The sequence below is a fragment of the Conger conger genome, chromosome 6 (assembly GCF_963514075.1).
Source record: "Conger conger chromosome 6, fConCon1.1, whole genome shotgun sequence".
Taxonomy (NCBI): Eukaryota; Metazoa; Chordata; class Actinopteri; order Anguilliformes; family Congridae; genus Conger; species Conger conger.
Window position 1 is genome coordinate 40,144,550 of NC_083765.1, and position 26,300 is coordinate 40,170,849.

The 26,300-nt window shown below is 44.2% G+C and overlaps 1 protein-coding gene across 2 annotated transcripts; it reads right to left on the reverse strand.

Moving 5' to 3' along the window:
• Positions 1-6,832: 6,832 nt before the first annotated feature.
• On the reverse strand, positions 6,833-21,786 carry LOC133130671 (nuclear cap-binding protein subunit 1). 2 transcript variants are annotated; one of them, XM_061245416.1, is made up of 23 exons: positions 21,588-21,786; positions 20,614-20,702; positions 19,185-19,285; positions 17,669-17,825; positions 17,208-17,315; positions 15,440-15,561; positions 15,099-15,168; positions 14,707-14,922; positions 13,630-13,727; positions 13,181-13,244; positions 12,700-12,810; positions 12,165-12,229; positions 11,916-11,978; positions 11,654-11,728; positions 11,424-11,530; positions 10,976-11,098; positions 10,208-10,310; positions 9,681-9,774; positions 9,236-9,339; positions 9,015-9,132; positions 8,731-8,871; positions 7,868-7,981; positions 6,833-7,431 (listed from the first exon to the last, which is right to left on the reverse strand). In XM_061245416.1, exons 1-23 carry the CDS (start codon positions 21,619-21,621, stop codon positions 7,318-7,320), a joined length of 2,391 nt encoding a protein of 796 aa, XP_061101400.1. In that variant the 5' UTR covers positions 21,622-21,786; the 3' UTR covers positions 6,833-7,317. The 2 variants fall into 2 exon arrangements, with proteins under 2 accessions (XP_061101400.1, XP_061101399.1); XM_061245415.1 differs by having other exon boundaries at positions 8,994-9,132.
• Between the last annotated feature and the right edge of the window lie 4,514 nt (positions 21,787-26,300).

Consider the following 26,300-nt stretch of genomic DNA (forward strand, 5'->3'; position numbering starts at 1 on the left):
TGTTACATCCAGATCGCAGCTGATTGGTTGCTCTCTCTCTCTCACTGCTCTCCTGGGCTTTTGTCGAAGTTGTTAAGCTAATTAAGCTTGTGGGGCAGCCCATTTAGTGCCAATGCAAGGTCACTGTTCAGCGAGGTTAATTTGTGGGACGGCTTTTTTCATGGCTTGTCGAAGAGTGCGACCTCTGCCTTTTGGACACGTTCCTGCCGGACTGATCGGCCAGGAGAGGTCCGCCGGCACAAAGGCAGGCCTGTTCCCAGGCTGTACCCACATCATATTTCACCGGCCCTCGCAGCTTAACCCACCACGGCAGTGCAGAAACACTCACAGGATCTATCACGTTACGGCCTGTGGAGAGGCACTGTAGAGACGCTGCTTTCACAATCAGACCTTTGTGTCCGTTAAGCTGAGCCCCTGCTGTTCTATCGCCCGCACCACTGTGCACGTATTAACTCACCTAGCAGATGCCCTTAACCTGGCTGACTTAAACAGTGTCCGTCTGAACGCATTACCACTCACACAGATAAATTATTACACAGATAAATGATTACTGAAGTTAAGTACCATCGCCCTATCTGGGAGTCAAGCCTACAACCTCTACGGTACAAGCCCAGATCTTTATATGGCACTATATTGCAGCCCCTTTGTCACATGGGAACTGAGTTTGTGATGGTGAAAACAAGAGCACTCGCCTGATGTGAGCCGGAAGATCACATGGGAGAAGCTGAGACATCTCATTGGTTGATGGTCAATGATGAGGACAGTTTGCATCTTGTGAAGGTGTTGGTGATCTCTGACATTGTAAGTTCAGGAGTGAGGGAGTTAAGACACCGCTGAAACAGTCTGAAGGCAAACCGTATAGGGAGGAATGTAGTGGAAAGGTTGAGAGCAGCTTCAAGCCACTGGGAGGCCAATGTTGTTGGGAGACTGATCCAGTGTGACGGTGAAGGTAAGCAACATCCCAGCAGTAGCAATTATGTGTGGGGTTCTCGCTTCTCTGTCACTCAAAGCTGATGTTTTTTCCCCCCATGGCCACTGCTCCCAGATATTTCCCATGTCTTCTCCCATTTCCCATCAAAAATCAGCTGAATACCTCTCCTAGGCTTGCTCTGCCACAATTTGGGATCCCCATTTTGTAGTTTTATTGTATATTAGCAGCAGAGATATGGGGAGGTAGCGGGACTAGATACCTGTTCCAAATAAACTGGTTATTTGGAACTTTGCGTCCTTTAAGGCTGCTCTGCGCAAATCAGCTGCTGCTGAAAATAGAAATCCTCCCGAGTCAACAGCCAATCCGCTTCAATTCAACAGCCAATCTACTCCGGCGTTCCTTCAGTCCTCTCGGATCCTGACTATAGGAGCTTTTATAACTGGAGTTTTCCAGTGCTGTGTTACCATACATGACCGCCAATGCCACAGGACCATCCTCAGTCCTGAAAATTCATTTAGGGCTGTGACCGAGGATGGTCCTGTGGCATTCCACATGCATTATAAACTGAAGTGTTCCAGCTTTGGTACTGTGGGATGGCCAGACTCAATTTTAAGAATAGGGAACTGAGTATGTGGTGGTTGTTTTGGACCTGTGGGAATTTGGGATTGAAGGGGCGATCCACCCAGCAATTACAAAATTCCACTTTTGTTTACTTAGGAACCAAAATAAACAAAATATTGACCAGAAGAATGGAAGCTTCTGACTGAATGACTGACTGACCAACTGACCGACTGACTGACTAAGTAACTGGGTTGTGCTTCAAAAAGGGTTATTTGATGCTGCCATTTGAATGTTGCGTGTGTCTAGTTGGTTATAAGGGTGTGAAATATTTTTGTTGGTTTTTGACCAAGACTGATTTTAATCATATTTGATGATTGTCAAATTGAATCCGTTCATAGTTAATTCACCATGAGTCCCATGTGCAAACAAAATAAACATTGTATTGCGGTTTAGCTGCATGGAGTTTCCAACCAACTTGGTTGGGCGTTATGAAATATGGACAACTTTCCGTGTGCATTAAAAAAACATGGACATAACGGCTTTGCTTTGTTTCATGACCTCAGTGTATTAACTTGAGTGTCACTGCTGGGACTACAGCCAGTTTCCTTTAGTGTCACTGCTGGGATGATTGCCAATTTACAAATTGAGCTCCTTTTCCATAAATATGCTTGTGAGCCAGTGACTATTTTTACAAAGACTTTCCTCCATTGCGATTATTGGACAGTGACATTTCTCTTATTAAATTGTCTGGGAGAGGTGCCAAATGCATGGTTGTGGGGCAGGGAGTTTCTTGGCCTTCGTAAGAGGAAAGTCAAACACCACCAGGGGATATTACAGCTCCCCCGTCCTCCCCTGGCTGGTCCACTCTGCTAAGATGAGGCAAAACATTAGCCAGGATGACAGTCCTCGGTTTGCAGATATTACGGTATGCCTTGCTTTGTTCATACGCTGTTACTACACTTTTGTCATACCTATTCTAAATGTTGGATGGTGTTATGAATATGTATGTATGTTCTGACCAAATGCAGAATAAAAAAAAGAATGAATTAAAAAGCAGGCACGGCAGTCATTCTCTAAGGTGCCAGATAGAATAGTCCTCAACTCTTCAACCACAGCAATTCCGTAAAGATCTGACCCAGTATATAGCTATGCGCTAACTTAGGGATCCTCAACCTCCAGCTCTGCAGGGCAAGGTCTGCTGGCTTTTGGTGCGTAATTAATTTGAAGTTATAAATGTAAGTCATTGACTGAATATAGCATCCACACACGTTCTCTCCAAGGCTCTAACTGTTGGCTGCTGTTTGAAAGAAAACTACAAAAATCTTGAAGACACTTCAGGTTCAGCCCTAGTACTGGAGTTTGTGAGCCCTGGTCTAGACCAGGTGTGTCCAATCTTAGCCGAAATTAGCTGGTGTGGGCGCAGGTTTGAGTTTCATCTCAGCAGCACACAACCTGATTTAACTAATTAACTAAACATCGGTCCTCAATCAAGCCCTTGATAAGTGGAAACAGATGTCTTGGTGCTGGACAAAAACAAAAACCTGCGCCCACACCAGCCCTTGTTGGATAAGATTGGACACCTCCGATGAGATTGGTCTTCACAGATACCAGACTGAGACCATTCCACTCTCTGGGACATTGCCATAATGGGATGAGTCACCAAGCAGCCCCAGTTGTTGTTTTCTACATTTAGCTGATTAACCTGAGGGTCTTATGGGACACAGACTGGTTCATATGATTCTGAGGGAAGAGGAGCTTACGATCTATTATCTGCAGGGCTTATAAATCCTAGTGCTGGGTGCAAACCTTACCCAAATAGGCAGGGGTTCCTGAGTCTCTGATAGGGAGGAAGAGGGTGGTGTTGGGACCGAGTGTTCCCTGTTCCCCATCATCCCCATGCCACAGCCTGCTCAGTCTAAGAGTCTGCTCTCTGTGTGGAGAAATGACAGGTTTGCAGCCGAGCCCTCAGACAAGCGTGTGTTAATCCCCACGACACTCCCAGATCCCCTGCAGTACACAGTACTTCTTTGAGTATTGTCAGTCTATCTCTCTCTCTCTTTGTCTGAATCCTCTCCCCTCCATTTTCACTCTATTACTTGTTCTCTCTCACACACACAAACACACTTTCCCTCTATCTCTCCTACCTTGCACTATACCCCCTGATTTCTCTAATTCGCTCAGTATCTGAACCAAGCAGGCATTAGTGAAATCAGGTGCACAGTAAAAGCAAGTACCTGCAGGCAGTTGAGTAGCGCTGCTCTAAGCTGATGCAGGTGGTAAGTAACAAGTATGATATCGCCCCCTACGGTCTGGGAGTATGACAGGTTTCATTTGTATGTGCCCTGGGTCCCTAGTTCAGCAAAAATATCTGTGTGCTGCCTGCAGCTGTGGGCTGTGGCAGTCCAAAACTAATACCTGAAAAGGCTACTGTAATTACTAACAGAACCCTTGGTTTTGTGAGAGTGAGCACACCCATATTGCCAGGACAGACCCGGGTCAGTCTGGTCCAGCAAGCAGTAATGACCTCCACAGTGAGCAACACTCTCTGCCATGCAACAGCACTGAGAAACCCAATACAAGCGTTTAATGTTTAACGAATCACATTATCCAGACGACAGGCTGCGGTTGAAGAAATTCGATTTTATATATATTTTTATAACAAACGTTTCATTTCAGGCGACGGAAAGGAAATGTGCATCACAGTATCCGCCCACGGGGCTTTGCGGCTCCGGAATCTTCCATGTCACGTCCGCGGCAAAGGACGGCTCAATTTCTGCGGTGAATGAACAGTGAGGTGCGGCCAGCTTTTTTTGGTCCATTCTGAAATTTAGTAAGCGCAAAGTAATTTAATATATTCATATTATCTATCCATTATATGATGATCTTTAATGACCACCGTGAGTCAGGACCTCGGTTTAATGTCTCATCTGAAGACAGCATCTCCTGCAGCACAGTCTCCCCATCACTGCACTGGGGCATTGGGGTTTATTGGACTAGAGGGAAGATCACCCCCTACTGGCCCACCAACACCACTTCCAACAGCAACTTAATCTCCCATCCAAGTACTGACCAAGCCTGCAGCTTAGCTTCAGCCATTTGGCAGGAGCATGGTGGTAATCAGTAATCAGCCGCATAGCTTCCCTAGACTTCTTTTCATCCTTGGGCTGTCTCCTCTGGCCACCAGCATTCCTCAGCATTCCTCATCTCCTTTCATCTCCTCTCCTCTCCTCTAAAATATGATTGCTCAGATACAGGTCCAGTGTTAACACTACCTGTAGTTTCTTGTGCTATCTAAAAATGATTGTCTCACACTGCCACCTAGTGGAGTACAGGCGCATGGCAACACATAAAGGAGGTTTACTACCTTACCATTAATATACAGTAAAATTTACTTCACGTTTAATATTATTACAGTAATGTTACTGTACAAGCTACAAGCTGTTTTAGGTACATGAACCATATAAATATCCTTCATGGCCCAACAGAAAAAATACACAAGACTGAAATATTATATTATTTAAAACCCAGACAGCGAACTATACCTAGTGAAGAATAATGAACTTTTATTTTCACTCTCAAAGAAGATGTGCTAATATCCAACACTTTTTATGTAATTACTTTCATGTTACTTTCAACACATTTCATATATGCAATTTAAGTGGTACAAAGAACAGACTGGTGAAAGTAACATAACATAAAATGTGCTGTCCATAGCTAGACATGGAGGTGTTAAATAAAAAACGACACATTATGTGTTGCTTTTAACACACCTGTTTCAAGAGAGCTCCTTGCTACAGCAACACCAACACATCGGAGCTGTTCCCATCAGTCAGTTGTTAAACCAAAAAAACATTAACAGAAACAAAAGAGCACTGAGAAATTCTGTGACTAAAGATGAATAAATGTCCTAGTTTTTATTTATTTTCATTTATTTATTGCATTTAGTCAGTAGGCCTATTTTGCAATATAATAAACAAAATCAAATGCATTGCAGTTGGTCTCTGACATATTTCAGCAATGCAAATACAGGGATTCAGAGGACACCGGAAGAATTGTGGCCCTTAGTTACCCTACCAGGTGGTCCTCTCTCCAGCAGATGTGGAATTGTTGATCCCTTTTTACTCTGAAATTGCACTGTGAATTATACAATCAGTGGTTCCTCTTTACTCCAGAATCAGGATGTTTATTGTAGGGTACAAGGCGGTATGGCTGCTGGGTGTTTATTGAGGGGTATAAGGTTGCTGGGTGTTTATTGAAGGGTACAAGGCGGTATGGCAGCTGGGTGTTTATTGAAGGGTACAAGGCGGTATGGCTGCTGGGCGTTTATTGAAGGGTATACAAGGTTGCTCGATGTTTCTTGAAGGGTACAAGGCGGTACAGCTCTCTGGATGTTCATTGAAGGGTACAAGGAGGTACGGCTCTCCCACCGCCCATACGGCGATCCCACCTTTACCTGTACCTTCTCTGCTGCCCCCTGTCTGATTACAGAGGGAAAGCACAAAAGGAGGGGGGAACCTTTATGAAATGTGGCGGCCTGTAGCGTAGTGGTTAAGGTACATGACTGGGAACCGCAAGGTCGGTGGTTCGATTCTCAGTCTAGCTATGAGATCCACACAGCCGTTGGGCCCTTGAGCAAGGCCCTTAACCCTGCATTGCTCCAGGGGAGGATTGTCTCCTGCTTAGTCTAATCAACTGTTCATCGCTCTGGATAAGAACGTCTGCCAAATGCCATTAATGTAATGTAAAAGACGACGTGCTGTAAATAATCAATAATCCTCATTTCTGAGCATCATAAAACTAGCAGGAAGAGACTGCCCAAGTTAGAGCTGTTCTAATGGTGTCATTATGTGTGCAATGAAATATCAATTGATACCTCCACAGTTGGCAGTTGGAGTCTATCCCAGCATGCATTGGGCAGGCAGTAATGCATCCTGGCCTGGTTGCATCCAGTCCATTGTCGGACCCACACACAATTTTTTAAATCTATCCAATTAGCCTAACCTGCATGTCGTTGGACTGTGGGAGGAAAAAAACCACATGGACACCTGGGAGAACATGCAAACTGGGACGTCAGACTTAGGGTACCAGGAAATGGAGCAAGAAGTGAAAGGAGAACTTTATAAATGGAAAAAAAGGAACGGGGGGAGTGAACGGTGTGTGTGTGTGAGAGAGAGGGACGGTGTGTGAGCATAAGAGCGGGAGAAAGAGGGGTATTAGACACAGGAAAACGTGTGGGCATTTCAGCAGATCCTCATGCAGTCTCAGTAACCAGAAGAACAGTGGCCCCCACAGCGAGAACCCCGCTGCAGGAAAAACAGGCTCAGGCACACCACACAACACTGCAATGGCAAATCCCAATTTAATCCACATAAAAATATTTAAAACAAAACCATCGTTTTGGGTTCTTCCCCGGGCACAGCTAAAATAGGGAAGCTCTAGCTTTGTGTGCATTCCTTATACAAACTTGTTTCTCAAGTCCGCTGCTCACTCAGTGACAAGACGGAGGAAAAAGGGAGAGGTTAAAAATTAAAAGGGAAGTTCGATCCTTATCCTGGTCGACTTGAGAAGCAGAAACGAAAAAAAAAAACTAAAAAAACGCACCGATTTGAAATAAGACCTCTAAGCTTGGCTTTCTCTACTCCTTTTTCACGCAAGACGCGAATGCCAAAGAAAATGTATAAAAAATAAAAACAAATGACTAGACTGCTTAGATGGGAAAAGAAAAAAATCTTGATGCAAGAAATTGTGGAGTCCTGGTTGCGCAGGTCACAGGTGAAAGTGGGCCGGCTCTCTGGCACCCTCTGGTGGTGAGGAGAAGGGCAGGTTCACTGCTGCAGGGCACAGAACTGTTGGTACACCGCCAGGATGTGGTGGTCCAGCTCAGCAGTGAAAAGCAGGTTCTCCAGGGTGCCCAGGTACTGCTGGATGGTGACATGGTGCTGTGGAAAGGGAGAGAGACGGCCATCTGTCAATCAAAGCTTCACCCCTGCGCTTCAAAGCCTGTCCCTACCAACCCTACAGTATAGATCTCAAACTCCAGTCCTAAAGGAAGGCTCTCAAACTCCAGTCCTAAAGGAAGGATCTCAAACTCCAGTCCTAAAGGAAGGATCCCAAACTCCAGTCCTGGAGCAGGGATCCCAAACTCCAGTCCTGGAGCAGGGATCTCAAACTCCAGTCCTAAAGGAAGGATCTCAAACTCCAGTCCTGGAGCACGGATGTCAAACTCCAGTCCAAACTCAACTCCTGTAAAACTCATTCAAAAATCGAACAGACTTTACTGGACCCGACAGACTCACTCTGCGGTGACCGTGTTTTTAAATGGACACCAGCGAGCACTGTTTCATGAACGAGGATGGGCGGTGGCAGCAGGCATACCATGAGGAAGATCTGTTGTAGCCGCTCGATGCAGTTCTTGTACCAGGGCGTGTTGAAGTCCACACTGCTGGTCTCACAGCGAACCAGGTGCTCCGTCAGCATCATGATGAACCGCTGGGGAATGCACACAGCACATCATCAATTCATTCAGCCACGGCTTCCCCATTTCAACAACACCACCTCCTTACACATCTTTAAAATGAGCTTTCAACCCCATACGGAACACAACCTCTCATCTAATAACTAAGCCATTATGCAGGGCGCACACATGCCAAACTTAGGAGCATGCCAATGCATCCCAATTACTAGAAGTGATTAGTTAGCAAACATCAGTTTACAGGAGAAAATATTCCTAAAATGGGAGCACTATAGAGCCTTGTTATGACAGTTAAAGCTAAAATTGAAATGAGACCAGTTGTATTCACTGGACTGTTCTTCTGTAAGAGACTGGAGCAGCAGGATGGATATGTGGTTACTCTGAGGCTTCGTGAATGCAGGCCTTGATCTTGTCTTTTAGCTGGTAGTTGATAAAGTTAGGACAAGAACAGCTGACCGGGGTAAAATACGTATTCGTTCTGGATTCAAATACTTTTCTGTGCTCAATTGATCTTCCCTGGTGCAATTGTGCCAACCATGAGGACAAGGCGGCGGTGTTTTCACTTTTTGAGAGTATTCCATCGATTCCAATACATCAGACAAGCTCAGTGGAAGCTGATCTTAGTTTGGGCACAGAGATGCTTCCTGAATATAGGCCCTGATCTAGGATCTGTTCGGCTGTTTTAGCTGACAATGGACAAGGTCAGGAGATGGACAGGGGAAGCTGATCCTAGATCAGCCCGGGCGCAGATTGCTGCAGCGCTGACCTGGAAGATGACCAGGAAGAGGTTCTTCTGCTCGCTCTGGGCCGACTCCACCTTCTCCTGCAGCCTCTCGATCTGATCCTCCAGCTGCCCGTCCTCCTCATCACTGTTCTTCTCCACGTCCTCCTCATCCCCGCTGTCCTTCTGCAGGGGACACACACACGTACACACACACCCACACACACAGAAATATACACTGTTAGTGGCAATAGCTCTGTACAGGAGTGTCTGTATAATTTGCATTAGGTAAAGTAACTCCTGCGAACCTCTCTCTCTGTGTCTCTCACCCTCTTCAGGTGCAGTTTCTCCAGTTTCTCCTTGGACTGCTCCAGCTCTTTGTTGATCTTCTGCACGTGCTTGTTCATTTTTCGGATGGTGGAGTACAGGATCTCCCACACGTACAACCTGCCCAGCACAGCACAGCGAGCCATCTCACACACTGAGACCACCTCTAGTTCAGGATCCCAGCCAGGGCGGACTGGACATCACACACGCTGTAAGTACGCACCTGGTGAAATCGTGGGCCATGTCCGGAGAGAAGATCCAGTTGGCCACGGCGGCACAGTCCACGATCTGCGTCCGGATCATCTTGTCCACCAGCACAGCGATCATCTGGTTGCATAAGAGCATGCGTGAACCAGGAGAAATGTGACGACGAGACTGGCGCTCCGTAGGGTCTGTTACTCAATCAGGTAAATGAATGAATGCATAGCGCTTGGAACCAAATGCCGTTGCATCTAGTAGCTAGACGTAACCATTGTACAGCATTTTATCACCGATTAATCCAGCGATGAGTTATCAATGGAAAAAACGTTCTCATGAACATTAAGACATGACATTGGACAATAACGATACATCTCATCTGAACAACAAAATAAAGCTGAGGCAGAGGCAGCAGAGGGACCTTTTGCCGACCCAGCTGCCCTCACCCTGCCTTTTGACCCTGCCCTCACCTGTGGGTGGTTGCGCCAGGCTTCGTACACCACGCGCAGGATGTGCAGTTTGCCCTCATCAGTGTCCGTGAGGACCTTCAGCACCTCGTGAAACCTGTAGAGACCAGAGCTCTGAATTAGACCAGGCTTACTGACAATGGCAGCCTAAATTAAACCAGGCTTAAGGAGACCGGTGCACTAAAGTAGACAAGGCTTTAATCACTTCTGAAATAACCGCACTAACCAGCCATCACATTGTGTTTGTCGATTTGCTCGTGGGTATACGGACAGAAAGCAGTGGTGTGATTAGAAGTGGTGGCAACTTCACAAGCCTCAGAGACTGAGTAGAATGGAGGGCTCACAGTACTACAGGACATCCCAAATTTGGGCGAGCGGGGATAAAACACATCCGAACATGGCCAGCAGTCAGGTTGGGACAGTTGGGGCAGGGCAGTTGCATGGAGCGGGGAAGTTGGGACGGGGCAGTTGCGCGGGGGCAGTTGCGCGGGGGCAGTTGCGCGGGGGCAGTTGCGCGGGGCTGCACGCACTTGGCCAGGGCGCTGAAAGAGTGGCTGAAGGACTTGGCCGCCAGGTGGAGCAGAGTCTGCAGGAACACGTCGATCTTCAGCGGGTTGAAGCTGTATCCTCCGTCTGGGGACACAACAGAGCAATGAACCCTGTCCCAGCAAAACCACACCCTCACTCTCTACCCCAAACATAAACGGGTAACTTAACTCTCTGCCCCAAACATAAACGGGTAACTTAACTCTCTGCCCCAAACATAAACGGGTAACGTAAGGACACTTTTACAGGCAAAGCACCTCATGTACCTAGTATCTCACTCACTCACGGATCGCAGGGTCAAGGTTCTCCACAAGGGGGAGCCATTAGCACTCATGGTGCCTCTCAATGCCACTGTGTCCTTGTTTTGGTATTATTAAAAGCAGCATACCATTAAAGATGGTTGCAGTGTGCAGATATGATACCAAATTAGCACAATAAGTAGGGCCCCTGCTTATTAACTTAACATGTAATACATACATGGACAGGAAAAGTCATGGGCAACCTGTAGCCTAGAGGCTAAGGTACATGACTGGGACCCTGAAGGTTGGTGGTTCAAGCGCCAGTGTAGCCACAATAAGATCCTAATAAGAAATATTAGTATTATCATAAGAGAAACAGACTCCATCCTGGATAAAACAGAGACATTGAAGTCACATGAAGGTTTTCTAGTAAACGTTTGGGTGATAAAATGTGTGAACGCTCATCCTGCACTGCAGCAGATCTGCTCAGAGGCCAGCAGGAGGCGCACTCACCATCGTCCTCCTCCTGGTTGGGGTTGGGCACCTCCTTCAGCACGGCGAGGATCTCCTCATTGGAGGCGCGGTTCTTGATGGCGTTGCTCACCGCCATGGCGACCGGGTAACCCGGAAGTGAACCTACGTGGTCAAGCATTGAAGGTTCATTGATAATAATGATAATAATGGGCCTTAAGGACACAGTCACTGTCAGCCTGTTCTTGGTAAACCACACGAGAGGCACTGGAGAACGGGAAATGGTCCTTAAAATCACAAAAAAACGTCTCCTTATGGATATCAGGACCAAAAATAAAACACTAGAAAGGTGTACAAAATGGGACCTTTAAGGCCTTAGAAAACAAGGTGTGTGGATTCTTTAACCAATCAGCAGCTTGACTGAATCGCTGACACTGAAACGCATTGAAAAGCAGGACACTGTAGCCCTACAGGAACAGAGAACACTTACTGCCGTTGGTTTCGTCGCTGTATTTGTACACATAGATGGGATTGGCTGGCACTAATGCAGAAAAGGTGGGCGGGACTAAGTCCACGATCCGCTGGTGATAGGACAGTCTGGGAGGGGAAAGAAAGATAGGAAGTTCAGTGAAGGTAAGACAGGAAATCAAAGGAAAGACAGGTGCCAAGTGGCAGAATTTCTGGAAAAGTTTGAAATGAAGAAAGTACTTAAGTTAGTACCTCATGCATTTTTCCAAAACCTCTTTGACAAATTTTGGCTTGGGTTTTTCCAAGTCCAGGGTCAAGCAGTCAGCCCTACAAAAACAAAAATAAAGAAACTATTTAATAAACTGAACTGACATAAATATTAGCCATGAAGATTCAGGGGTAGGCCGAGGCTAATTCCAATCCAAGTTAAGTTTAACTTATGTTAATATAACATAAGCATAATATATTAAAAAGTCTAAATATAAAAAATAATAATATAGAAGACCCCACTCACCAGTCATCCCAGCTCCATCTGAATTGAAAGTTGCTCAAATGGTGCGAAAACCAATTTATAAGTCTAAAAAAAGAAGATTAAAAATAATTACAGTATTACAGCTGCAATTCATTTAATTGACATTAATACACAGAATATTTATTCAAAATATAATTGATAGGCAATTGGAATATAACACAGCCAACCAATTATAGTGAATTATGCCACCTGAGGTGAGCGGGCTTTAAGAAGCAGAGTCGTGGGTCTTACCGGTCTATACAGGTGGTGTTCATGGTGTCCAGACGCATGTACATCATCTCCGTAGCCTGAGCGAGCTGGGCGGGGCTAGTGTTAAGGGCGAATCAGCTAATGAAAGCAAAAGAGGAAGCACTCTGCCTGACAATGGAGGAAATTCTGCCCTGGTACATGACTGGGACCCAGAAGGTTGGTGGTTCAAGCCTCGGTGTAGCCACAATAAGATCTGCACAGCTGTTGGGCCCTTGAGCAAGGCCCGTAAACCCCACATTGCTCCAGGGTGATTGACCCCTGCTTCGTCTAATCAGCTGCAAGTTGGTTTGGATAAAAGCGTCAGCTAAATAACCAATGTAATGTTAAGGGAACTTTTGTTTGGGTGAATCCAATACTGTTTTTGGGCCACTATTTAAAAGCAGGAAAGCTCCCTATGTGCAAGCGTTGCGTATCCTCACTGAGCTGGTAAACACGCAGGACCCAGACGGGGTGAGTACAGTTTGGGGGCGACCCCGGTCCGTGGGTGAGCCAGGGCGGGGCAGAGGTTCAAGGATACGACCTGCGGCAGGGAGCCAGGCTGCAGCTTGCACAGCTCGATCAGCAGGGTGGTGTAGGACACGTCAATGTGAGGGGGAGCGGGCAGCTGAAACAGCTCTCCGAAGATCACCTGACCAAACGTGGAAAAAAAACAGTTACAGCTCCTATCCAGCGCTTAAATCCGCACACACACCAGGAAGTATTTCTCCACACAGAGAATGGCCACTGTGGGGAATAGCTTGCATGTAGTGGAGGCAGAAACACTGGGGGTTTTCTAGACCAGGCTTGATACAGTGGTGCTGCTAGTTACTATTCCATCTTTTAACAGACTAAGCAGTAGGTACACTTTAGTGCTGGGAAAAGGTGTGCATTGCTGGGCTGAATGACCTGTTCTCATTATTATGTTGTTATACTATGTTAAATATACAACCCATTCACACAGTGGGGAATTCATTCACTGAAGCAGATGATAAAGTATGTTTGCTGGCTGGCCGGCTCACCTCCACGATGTGGTAGTTCAGAGGGATCTTGTTTTTCCCTGGGTAACTCAGGAGCTGGGCAGCACTAGGTTTACATGCAGAGAAACACACACACAAGGCTTCAGAACATGGTGAGAAGAACATGGTCAGAACAGCAGTTCAGTTCACTTAATACACAGTGCCTTTAACCAACAAGGAAAGTATTGGGCCGGTCACACAGTGCACAACAACACTATCAGTAGCCATGGTAACAGTGTTCAGCAACTGGACTTTCAAACGGTCTTGATTTTGTAGACAAACATCTGCTCCAAATACAGTCTTTTCTTGGAAGGGCATTTCCACTTCCAGTGGATGTGATGTTTTAGTCACCGCACGGTGAACTCCTCAGCCAATAGAGGCATAGAACAGCAATGGCTTCTGACCCAGGAGCAGGCTCTGATTGGTCAACATGTCAGCTAATCTGCACTCACCAGGTCTTCCTCTCCCTCCAGTGGGACTTTATGATGCAGTGCAGGTTCTCCTCAATCACAAACCTCTCTGCTGAGTGGCTGCCTGGCATTACGGGACCCTGCGAGGGACAAACAGCGTTTTCCGTTTGTTATTAGAATACTGATTCTTAGACAGAAAATCCCTGCAGCCACAAGCGTTTGGCTTTATTGCTGAGCATTTTGTCTGGAGATAATATCTTCTGCTGGCTGAATTATTGCAGGCCTGAAAATCTGTATTTCTTGAGTACTCTTCAGAAAACGGAATATACTCTAATGTATAAGGAATGCACCAACGTTTTGGGAAATAAACCTTTTTTCCCAACTTACCCAGACTTGGACGAGCTTTTCGATTTCACTGGGTCGGCTTCCATGTTAGCATAATGTGTTAGCTTAGCATAAAGACTTGAAGCCTATAGGAGTCAGCAGCCTACCTCCTTCAAAGTGAAAAAATATACCTTACAGTAACTCCGAAGCGGTCTTATTTACACAAGGTATCGTGTATTTGAAATACATGTGAGGGAAGAAAAGTTTAAATACACAAAGTGCGCTCACTCAAAAACAAATATGGTGTTTATGTGCTCAACTAGCAGAAGTTGGAAGGATATACATGTGTTCAGCAGTTACAATTCCAAACGTCTAACTTCTCAGAAAACAACGTCAACTTAAAAAGATTTTTTCCCAGCACGTGTATTTCAAATACACATGATACCTTGTGTAAATAAGACAGCTTTGGAGTTGCTGTAAGGTGTATTTCTTCACTTTGAAGGAGGTAGGCTACTGACTCCTATAGGCTTCAAGTCTTTATGCTAAGCTAACACGAAAACAGAGCCAGTGAATGCACAAAAATGAAAATGAAATCAAACATCTCATTTAAGTCTGGGTTAGTATGGAAAGTAGGAATGTTTCAACAAATGTTTTGTCCTATTCCTTTAAACCTGAGACAATTAGAAAAATGAGACGATAAATACAATTTTAAAATAAAAGCAATGAAAAAATGGGCAGAAAAAACCAGGAAGAGCTAATCCCCAATGAGCGGACGTAGGCGGGGCCAGGGCCTACCTCGGGGGCGTCGGTGTAGTCGAACATGCGGAAGACGACGCGGGGCATGGGGTACAGCGCGTCGTCCATGTGGGGTGGGGGGGTGAAAGGGGGCAGGTTGTGCTGCAGAGCCTCACACAGCACGCTGTCGAAGGCAATGTACGGCCTGAGGATGTGCCTCTCCTGCCAGCGGTCCTTCTTCAGCTTCTGCACCTGAGACCACAGGCAGTCCAGGTACTGAGGGAGAGGGAGGGACGGAGGGAGGGGGAGGGGGAGGGGGGGAGGGGGGGGGAGAGAGAGAGAGAGAGAGAGAGAGAGAGAGAGAGAGATATATATATATATATATATATAAACCTTCCATTTTCCATTGATGTCCAAAGATCCTAATGAAAATACAGCCAATCAAAACTCACCTCTTCCTGTGGGTGGGGCTTGTCAGCGGTCCAGACCTGCAGCATGGGGACGTGGGTCTTCTGGCGTCTCCTGTGAAGAGCAGAGCCATCACCACTGGACTGACACACGGCTACTACTGCTCACCTGTCTGCCCTCTACTGGTGAAACACGGGTACTGTGGCTCATGGTCAATTCACTCATTACCATAACAATATCTGCCTAAGGGCACACCAACACAAATGCAGCTCAGACTTCACCTTAAAGCATTTGTCCATTTCATCTCACCATTCTACACCCAGTACCCAGTCATGGAACCAACCGGAATGGCCTTAATAACAGCTCAATAATGGACCTCACGTACTTGAGGAATCCCTCGATCTGGTTGAGCAGCCGGTCCATCTCCACGTCCTTCTTCTCGTACAGCTCCTTCCCCACCCAGGGGAGGCAGGAGAGCACCGTGTACACGTACCAGTCACAGCGCACCTGCACACAGGTAACATCCAGTCACACGGGTAACCAGGTAACAGACTTACACACAGGTAACTACCCTGCACACAGGTAACATCCAGTCACACAGGTAAGAGCTCATCAGACAGGTAACAGACTTTCACACAGGTAACAACCCTACACACAACTAACAGTTACACAGGTAACAGACTTTCATATAGGTAACAACCCTGCATTCAGGTAACAGCCAGTCACACAGGTAAGAGTCACACAGGTAACCAGGTAACAGACTTTCACACAGGTAACAACTCAACGCACAGGTAACAGCCTGTCATGCAGGTAACAACCCAACACGCAGTTAACTCTACGTCACGCAGGTAACATTACATGACACAGGTTGTGGACTAGGTTTTAAAACATTCTGGATGAGGAACGAGTGAGGGCTCAAAAGCAGAGGCAGACTAATGACACACTAAAGTGGTAAAGCTGGGATATCTGTCCTTCCTGACTACAGCAGCTTACAGCCCACACACAGCCAGCGCCTGTTTTAGCTGCTGCTTGGTGCGCATGCAGTCTATGTACACCCTGTGTGCATGCGGTCTACGTACACCCTGTGTGCATGCGGTCTACGTACACCCTGTGTGCATGCGGTCTACGTACACCCTGTGTGCATGAGGTCTACGTACACCCTGTGTGCATGAGGTCTACGTACACCCTGTGTGCATGCGGTCTACGTACACCCTGTGTGCATGCGGTCTACGTACACCCTGTGTGCATGCGGTCTACGTACACCTTGTGTGCATGCGGTCTACGTACACCTTGTGTGCATGAGGTCTACGTACACCCTGTGTGCATGCGGTCTACGTACACCCTGTGTGCATGCGGTCTACGTACACCCTGTGTGCATGCGGTCTACGTACACCCTGTGTGCATGCGGTCTACGTACACCCTGTGTGCATGAGGTCTACGTACACCCTGTGTGCATGCGGTCTACGTACACCCTGTGTGCATGCGGTCTACGTACACCCTGTGTGCATGCGGTCTACGTACACCCTGTGTGCATGCGGTCTACGTACACCCTGTGTGCATGAGGTCTACGTACACCCTGTGTGCATGCGGTCTACGTACACCCTGTGTGCATGCGGTCTACGTACACCCTGTGTGCATGCGGTCTACGTACACCCTGTGTGCATGCGGTCTACGTACACCCTGTGTGCATGAGGTCTACGTACACCCTGTGTGCATGCGGTCTACGTACACCCTGTGTGCATGCGGTCTACGTACACCCTGTGTGCATGCGGTCTACGTACACCCTGTGTGCATGCGGTCTACGTACACCCTGTGTGCATGCGGTCTACGTACACCCTGTGTGCATGCGGTCTACGCACACCCTGTGTGCATGCGGTCTACGCACACCCTGTGTGCATGCAGTGGCAGTTAGGACAGCCTCAATCTGGCTGAAAGTGCATTGCATAAAAGCAGAAATAAAACTGGTAGATTCATTAATGAGAACTGAAAGGACGAAAAATAAACGAAAGTATAAAAATGTACAATGACAACAGAAAATGAAACACCAATGAGGGTCACAGCAAAATGAAACGGGCAATTTAACCCTTTCAGTCCCATAGGGCCATATAGTACTGATAAAGACGAGTTGGTAAAAGAGTGGAAGGTGTGAGCACCTGAGGAACGTCTTCCTCCTGTATCACGCTGACAAAGTTCTCAAACATGGCCACCATGGAGGGGGCGGCGATCACATGACAGTTCACCAGGTCACACAGGAAACGCACCTGAGAGAAAAACAGGGGAGACGACTCATTTCAGTTTGAAGAGCGTGTTCTGCTGCATATGCAATGCACTCGCCCGAATTGTGACATCACCGTACCCTACGTAATCAGATATCCAGTCGGAAAGCGGTTGACGCCCACAAATTTGTCCATTTAATTTAACAGCTAAAATACAAAGTCGGCAAACCGGCTGTTACGGATCAATATGAAACAAAACATTGCCGGCACCTGATTGGTTTGAGAATATTTTATGCAAATGAGATGGCAACACCTACTCTACCCACCCCAGAACACATTTTTTCTAAACTGTGTAGAAAGCGGAGCCTGGCTGAAACGGCGAGTGCAGTTGGCCTCACCAGGTACACAGCCTCCGTGTACAGGTTCGACTTCAGCGTCTCTTTGAGCTGGCGTATCATGGCCTCCACAAACTCCCCTCCGAAGTTGTAGTTCCGGGCGTTCAACAGGCCCACCAGTGTGGTGTACACCGTCAGCTTCTCAGGAAGGAGGCGTGCCCTGCAGGGATGGCAGAGGAAGATTATTCCAAGTCAAGGCAAGCCTCCGGGAACGTTCGGGAACGCCGCGCCTCGTGATTAATCAGCAAATGCTAATTTTCCTAACCAAAATGTCCCTTCAGGCCAAAAATATTTGACTTAATTAGGGTTTTTCCTGCAGAGAAATCTTTGGCGCGAACTAAAGCAAAACTTTAAAAATGGTAAAAACGGAAAGGGCGAAATAGTTAAATGCAAACAAGGTGGGATGACCCAATGGGTGATGAAAAGCAGGAGCCCAGTGATGGGGAGCACCAAAGACCCATTCCATCCCAGGAAAAAACCTGTTTATTGCTGAATATTCTCTCCTGCTATCAGCTGGCAGAATGTGAAAGTCTGGGATGTGCGTACTTATGGCAAACAAAGTACATCTGGAAAAACCACACCACTGACTTCCTGCTTTTTAGATCGTCACCATTCTTCATTAAATTGATAGAAAATCAAGCCATTGGTCATCGTTCCAAAGATTCCAATGCAAAAACTACAGTGCTCAAAAAATGGTTATGTTCCACACAAACTGCTTGCAAACCATACACTGTAGTGTAAACGAAGAGAGACAATCTGCCACCCAAACATCAGTCAAGCACCAGAGTTTCCCAATCCCCACACCCAACACCATATTGCTTGCTCCTGTATTTAATCTGAAAAGTACATTGGGTTTTAGGAAACACACTTTACATATCATTGCGCTGCACACTCCATTTCAAACGTCTATTGGGACACTGTTATATCCGAAGCAAGCTATGAAACCGGCATTGCTTCTGTAACCTTCCAGCTGCATAAATTAAAGGTGCAATAGGTAAGATTTTTGTTAAAACATTGTTACAAGACTATTATGAATCCCCTTCTATCATTGAAAAAAGCTCAATGGCATGTTGACTCACCCTCTGTCTGTGTTTATAGTCCTTAAATTCGGGTTTCAAAATATACATTTGACGGCCTGACACTGTACCAAAACATTGTATAACAGTACAATAATTCAAGCTCATTGGTTGAAAATTGGTTCGAATTACCACAGCCAATGGCGTTTCAATGTCAGCATGTTTACAGAGAAGGGGGAGGGATAAACAGTGTTATGGTTTGAAGGTGTTTGTTGCTGCTATTCCTCTCTAGAGGAAGAAGTCAGAAGTCACAATTACCTATTGTACCTTTAACTACGTAAATAATGTGCAAGCCACTTAATGCCAAAATATAAAAGGCAGTGAGTCCCAAACTTTTTCAATCAGGCTCCACTTTGTAAATATGATTTTTTTTTTTAGGTCCCCTGCCACCTACTCCCTGTCAGCCCCACTCTGGGTTAAGGCTGGTACATGAACATACTCACACAGCACACAGAATGCGCAGGATTTTGCTCTTATAGTTGGGAAGATCTGCCTCAAGCACACCCGCTAGGCCTTCCAAATTACTTTCCAGGGAAGAAGTACTCTGTAAAAAAACAAAAACAAATAAAGAAAGTGAATTACACACCTTGTATACACATCACACACAAGGAATGCCTGCCATTTCAAACTCCCATATTTAAAATGTAATATTGTAACACCAGCTTGGCTTTTGTGTTCTTGTCTTGTTTGTCTGTGAGACCTAGGCTTTTTATTGGAAACTACAGGCACAAAACAGTACACACCCTTTGTAAAGACTTTGTACATATCCCTCATGTGTATGAATCGTTCTTAGTCACATGACAGTTTCCTTGATGAGGACGTGTTGGAGGATGAGTGGCCATAGCGACCCATTCATTTTTGTTGTAAAACACAGGGCTTAAATTGGGCCTAGGTGACATAGCATCAATTAAAAAATACTAGTCAATATCAGTTCATATAAAGATTTGATGGGTGACCTGTAACAGAAGAAAACAAAGATCTAAGGGGGGGGAACGCCACTGCTGCTGCAACCCTCTGCGTGCCCTAGGACTGGGTTGCACCAGCTGTACTTCAGTTCAGACATAGCCTAGTTAGCAATAATATATAAATCCTACTAATTTTTAATTTTTGGAACAGCTAAAATATAATATAATATAAAATAAAATATAAAATATAAAATAAAATATAGCTATTGATTTTGAAAAAAGTCAATGGGATTTTTTGAATGGGAAAATTTCTTTATGACCCAGAGGGCGTGGTTTTGACATCAGACTTCAGTACTGAATAACGAATGAATGAAGGTCAAAAGGTTTGTGACGTGCATTAAAAATAATCCATAGATAAACACAAGCACTACTACACAAGTTTACTACAGTCTTGGGAGATGCAATGGTTTTGAATATATTTTTTAAAAACAGGTGCAAAAAGAGTAGCTAGGCAATTCCAAGATAACTGGGGTCACCATCTTTGGCAAAGACAAGTGCAGTACTGCATTGGCTAGTATGTGTTGTGTAGGGTTCTTTTGACATATAAAATGTCAAAGGAATGTAAACTGCATAAAACGTAAGAAAATATTTTTCTTTTAAAAATTTTATTTTTTATCTCAGATTTCTTTGAGGGTAATTCTGGTGGCACCCTACTTTCACTTACTGTACATTAGGCACAAAATGAGACGTTTCTTTTTTCTAATTCACAGATTTTTCATATTTCTGGATAAAAGGCAAGTCATTTTTGAAACGATAAGACGGCAACAACCAAAGTGTCAAAACATTTCTATAACAATAACTGTGTGTTTATTTAAACTGTTTGGTTCAATTAGACCCCAAACATAAAAGCGGTCATAAAACATTAACATAATAGGAGGGTTAAACGTGCAGCGCTGGTTAGGTTTACCTTTTCTCCCACTCGACAAATCAGCGATTCCAAGCGATCCTCGATTTCAATGGGCTCCGATGTTCTCCTTCTTTTATGGGACTGAGCGCCTATGGAAGATGACGTGAACGTTATTGGCTGTCATATTTACGAAAATATAAGATAAATAAAGAAACAGACCACACTCCTGCTAAAAAACTTTTTTATATTATTGTTATATTGTAATGAGAATGCAATAGCCAAGGCTACCGAGCCACATATTACCAATATTTTTGGTAAGGAATACACAACTGAATCGTTGAGCACCCTGAAACGTTAGACTAAGTTTAGTTATTGTTAGCTACCATAACAGTTCGGGTGGCGGCAGCAAAAAGTTAAACTTAAAGTTCACCAGTTAACTTAACTAACCGTTCAGCTGCATATACATTATACAAAATTACATAAGCATTAACAACTTTCCAAATTTAACAAACCAGCGGGGGCAGTGCATAATGCTGTTCACAGCTGTGCGAAATCGAAGTAATGTCAACTAGCTAGGTAAGTTAGCAAACTAAGTTTGCCAACGCTAGTTTGATTTTACTAACATTACAGTAATTTGACAATTGACCAACTTACACTAGAGAACGTCTGTCTCATCAAATCATTTCTGCCATGCAGTAAGCTATGCAGGACGCGAGTGCTACACGAATGTATCTAAAACAGCAGTACCGTTAGCCAAATAGCTAACTATTATGCCGCTAACTCACCCAAGTGTGGTTACATCTAGCTAGCACTGGTTAGTTTAGCTAACTCGACTAACTTTGCTTCGTTAGTTTTCATAGTAGTAGGTCAGATGACAGTAGCTAGCCTAAAGAATGTGCAATCTAGCTGGCAAATATTTGCAAGCTAAACAAAATTGTTTCAATAAAGAGAACAGTTGATTCATATTAGCTCGCTAGTCTAGCATCTAGCCATACAACGTTAGCTAGCTAGGCAGCCAGTTTCTGCACACTTACCGTCATTTTCATCGCTATGCCGTCTCCTTGACATTTTAAAAAAATTCTAAGCAAACGATAGATCTTGCAAAAATAAAATATTCCTATGAAATGTTTATTTATCAGTGCTTATTTGTCAACGATACAAGAGTGTGTCCGTAAAGGCAACCGCATTCATGAACCCACACTAGAAACGCCGCAATATGGCGGTGCAAGAAATTCAATTGAACCTTTTCCGGGGGAACTGTGCTAACCCGGAAACATTAACTTTTGTATTGACAATCGAATAAAATGTACATATACAGTCAACAATGCAATTAAGAATACTTCAACGACAGTGTTTGTACACCAAAGGTACAGGCTATACACATATGCTATCAATGACATTCATATTATGCCACACAATGTTATTATTAAGCATTTTTCATTTTGTAATACAACCAACAACCCGTGACCACCTCTGGTGTGAAATCCAGCTATGACCAGGCTGAAATACCAGCTACCAGCTGTTTCAAAGCATAGCTTGAGCTGGTCAAACCATGTTGAGTATGGAGCTGGTCAACCAGCTACCAGCTGTTTAAAAACCTAGCGTGAGCTGTTTTTTCAGCAGGGATTTTATTAGCTATGTATTATTATTCAAGATTTGATGTGTTGTGTGTTCAGGGTGGGTGAAATGGGTGGTTATTTGAGTTACTGTTGCCTTCTTGTCAGCTTGAACCAGTCTGGCCATTCTGCTCTGGCCTCTCTCATTAACAATATGTTGTTGCCCACAGAATTGCCACTCACTGGTTTTTTTTTTTGTTTTGGTTAGTTTTTTGGACCAATCTCTTTAAACTCTAGAGATTGCTGTGTGTGAAAATCCCAGCAGTTTCTGAGATCCTCAAACCACCCAATCTGGCTCTTTCCATTTTCAAAGTCACTTAGATCACATTTTTATTTTTGGTCTGAACAACAACTGAACTCCTTGACCATGTCTGCATGTTTTTATGCATTGAGTCAGTGCTGCTGTCGGTGCTACTCTTGAACCTTTTCTCCCCTCCGTGTGCATTCAGAAAATTGCTTCCATGTGTAAACTGCCAACACTGAAAATAAGAGACGATGAATACACACATGGAACAGATCTTTATTGGAATACTAACTGAAATAAGATAAATGCTTTTTTTTCTCTCTCAGCCAGAGAGTTGACAGTGGAACAGGCATTCCACTAGATGGCGCAGAGGTTCTTACTCAGAAGAAGTACATTCACACTCGTCGCCTCAATCGTCTTTAGACTAGAAATTGTAATGTTCTGATTCAATTGTAATGTTCAAATTGTCAAATGTTATATTTATGCAATGCAGTATGGCTAAGTCACACCTTTTAAAAAATTCCACCATGTGTTTCAGCAAGATAACATGCAGTATATCTGCAGAATAAATGAATGAACAAATACAGTGGCATGAAATAGTATTTCCCCCTCTTCCTGATTTCCTCTGTTATGGGATATACACTCAGGGAGCACTTTATTAGGTATTTATTAGACTTGTTGGTCTTCTGCTTCCATCCATCCATCCATCCATCCATCATCTTAACCCGCTTATCCTGAACAGGGTCGCAGGGGGGCTGGAGCCTATCCCAGCATACATTAGGCGAAAGGCAGGTATCGCAGGGCACACACACCATTCACTCACACACTCATACCTACGGGCAATTTAGACTCTCCAATCAGCCTAACCTGCATGTCTTTGGGCTGTGGGAGGAAACCGGAGTACCCGGAGGAAACCCACGCAGACACGGGGAGAACATGCAAACTCCGCACAGAGAGGTCCCGGTCGACAGGGATTCAAACCCAGGACCTCCTTGCTGTGAGGCGGCAGTGCTACCTACTGCACCATCCGTGCCACCCTGGTCTTCTGCTTCTGTAACCTATTCACTGAGAGGTTTGGTGCGTTGTGTGTTCTGAGATGATCTTCTGCATACCACTGTTGTAATGTGTGGTTATTTGTGTTACTGTCATCTTCCTGTCAGCTTTGACCAGTCTGGTAATTCTTCTCAGCCCTTCTCCTCTAACCTCTCTCATTAACAACATGTTTCTGCCCACAGAACTGCTGCTCACTGGATGTCTTTTTGTTTTCACACCATTCTGAGTATGTTTGGGAGACTGAGACTAGAGACTGTTCCCAGGAGATTCGCTGTTACTGAAATACTCAAACAAGCTCATCTGGCACCAACAAATCACTAAGATCACATTTTTCCACATTAACTGAAGCTGCTGACCCGTATCTAATTGATTTTATGCGTTGTACTGCTGCCACACGATTGGCTGATTAGATAATTGCATGAATAAGTATGTTTAAGTGCATGTTACACTGAATGGTTTCAAATCTTTATACAAAATGTAATATTAGATAAAGGGAACCTCAGTAAATACAAAACACATTTTTAATCAAATATTATTTATTTTGAGGAAAAAAGTTACCAAACACCCATTTTACTCATGTGAAAAATTAATTGCCCCTAATAACTGGTTGCACCACCTTTAGCCACAATAACAGCAATTAAACACCTACAATTTCATATCAGTCTTTCGCATTGTTATGAAGGAATTGTAACCTACTCTTCTTTGCATAAGTGCTTTAATTCAGACAAATTGGTATGTTTTCAAACATGAACTGCTACAGTACCTCTATTGGGTTCAGGTCAGGTCCCTGGTGTAAAATCCAGCTATAACCAGCTTGAAATGACCAGCTACCAGTTGTTTGAAAACATACATTGAGCTGGTCAAACCATGTTGAGTATGAAGCTGATCTGAGCTTGGCAACCAACTACCAGCTGTTGCAAAACCTAGCTTGAGCTGTTTTCTTTTTCAGTAGGGGACCTTGACTAGGCCACTCCAAAACATAGTTTGAAATTTTTCGGAAAACTATTCAGATGTGGACTTCGGATCATGTTTCGGATCATTGCCTGGCTGCATAACGCAATTGCGCTTCAGCTTCATCTCACAGATGACCGGACATTCTTCAGACAATTTTCTGGTACAGAGCAGAATTCATGTTTTTTTTTCTCCAATAACTGCAAAGTATCCCCACACCATCACGCTACCACCACCATGTCTGACTATTGTGATAATGCTTTTATTGGTGAAATTCTGTTATAAAATTTGTGTGAAATTTTTTTTATGCCAGACAGCAGCTTTTATGGAAATGTGACAAGTGACAAACATTGATGTTCCTCTTGGTTAACAGCGGTTTTTGCCTTGCTACTCTCTCATGAATCTCTTCTTTGTCCAGTCTCTTTCTTACTGTAGAGTGATGGACAGTGACATTAGCCGAGGCTAGAAAGGCCTGCAATTCTTCTGATGTTCTTCTGGAATATGTTGTCAGTTTTTGGATGAGTTGTTGTTGCAGCCTTACATAAATTTTGGCCTGCCACTCCTGGGAAGATTCTCTATTTGGGGATAATGGCTCTGACTGTGGCTCAGTGGAGTTCCAGAGCTTTCTAACCCTTTACATACTGATTGTTTCAACAACTTGTGTTTCTCATTTCTTCTGGAATTTCTTTTGATTGTGGCATCGTGTGCTTGTAGAAACTCTGGGGTAACTACCACACTCTGATGGTAAGGTTGAATATGAGTGAGGTTTAGATTCAACAGGGCTGGCTGCAATTAAACCTGGGTGTGTTCAATCAGCTGAATCTAATTATGAATTACATTTGGTTCATTGGATGGTTGAGTATCTAAGAGAGCAATTACGTTTTCATGTGTGATATGGGCGTTTGATAACTTTTTTCATTAAATAAATGAAACAATAATTACAAAAACAATTTTTTTGTGTGTTTTCTCAGTTTTCCTTACATTTTTACATTTTATCTAAAGATCTGAAGCCATTCAGTGTCACACATATGCAATAATAGAGGAAAATTAGGAATGGGGTAAATACGTTTTAATTGTATGCAGAATGTTAGGTTACCATCCAACCATATAAACAGCACAAGAAAGTATTTAAGACAGAAATTATTTTCAATAGTGACAGTAAAAGTATAATGGGAAGAATCATTTTCCCATTTTAATTAATAGCAATTTTTTAATTTTTGAGCTGTTAAATGTCAGGATGGGCTGAATTAGCTTCAGAGACTTCAGAGCTTCAAACATTATAAGTTAGAAGACACAGAATGAAACTGCTACTGGTACTGAAACTGGTTATGTAAGATTCATATTTAAGAATCTTACATAACCAAATGTGTTACAAAAGAATATTATATAAATACACCCAATTTGCAACATTTAAATATCCCCAAAAACTGGCAGAGCACAGAATCCACCAGTTAACTTACTCACAAACTTAACTAAAATAATTGAATTATGTTGGTCACGATACACAGCTACATCTTAACATACACTTCATGTTATGACAGTCCACTGTCTGAGAGTGCACAGACAGTGCCAGACTGTTCCTGTATGTAGAACAATTAAAAGAAAGCTGTTCAAACTTTAGAATTGGACTTGTTTTTTTAAACCAATAAGCATTCTATATCTACAAATGCCACAAGAATCTGCTTCTGACAAGTGCATAGAGTAGCTTAGAATAACAGAACAGAATAGAATAGAACAGCTTTCATTTCCCCAGAGGGAACTTCAGGTGAAGTAGCCAGCATACAATAAATGAAATAAACATTTCACATAAATTGCATTACACATTGCATTAATCTAAAGGTACAAAGCATACTATTTACCCCATATGTTGCACATTTAAATCA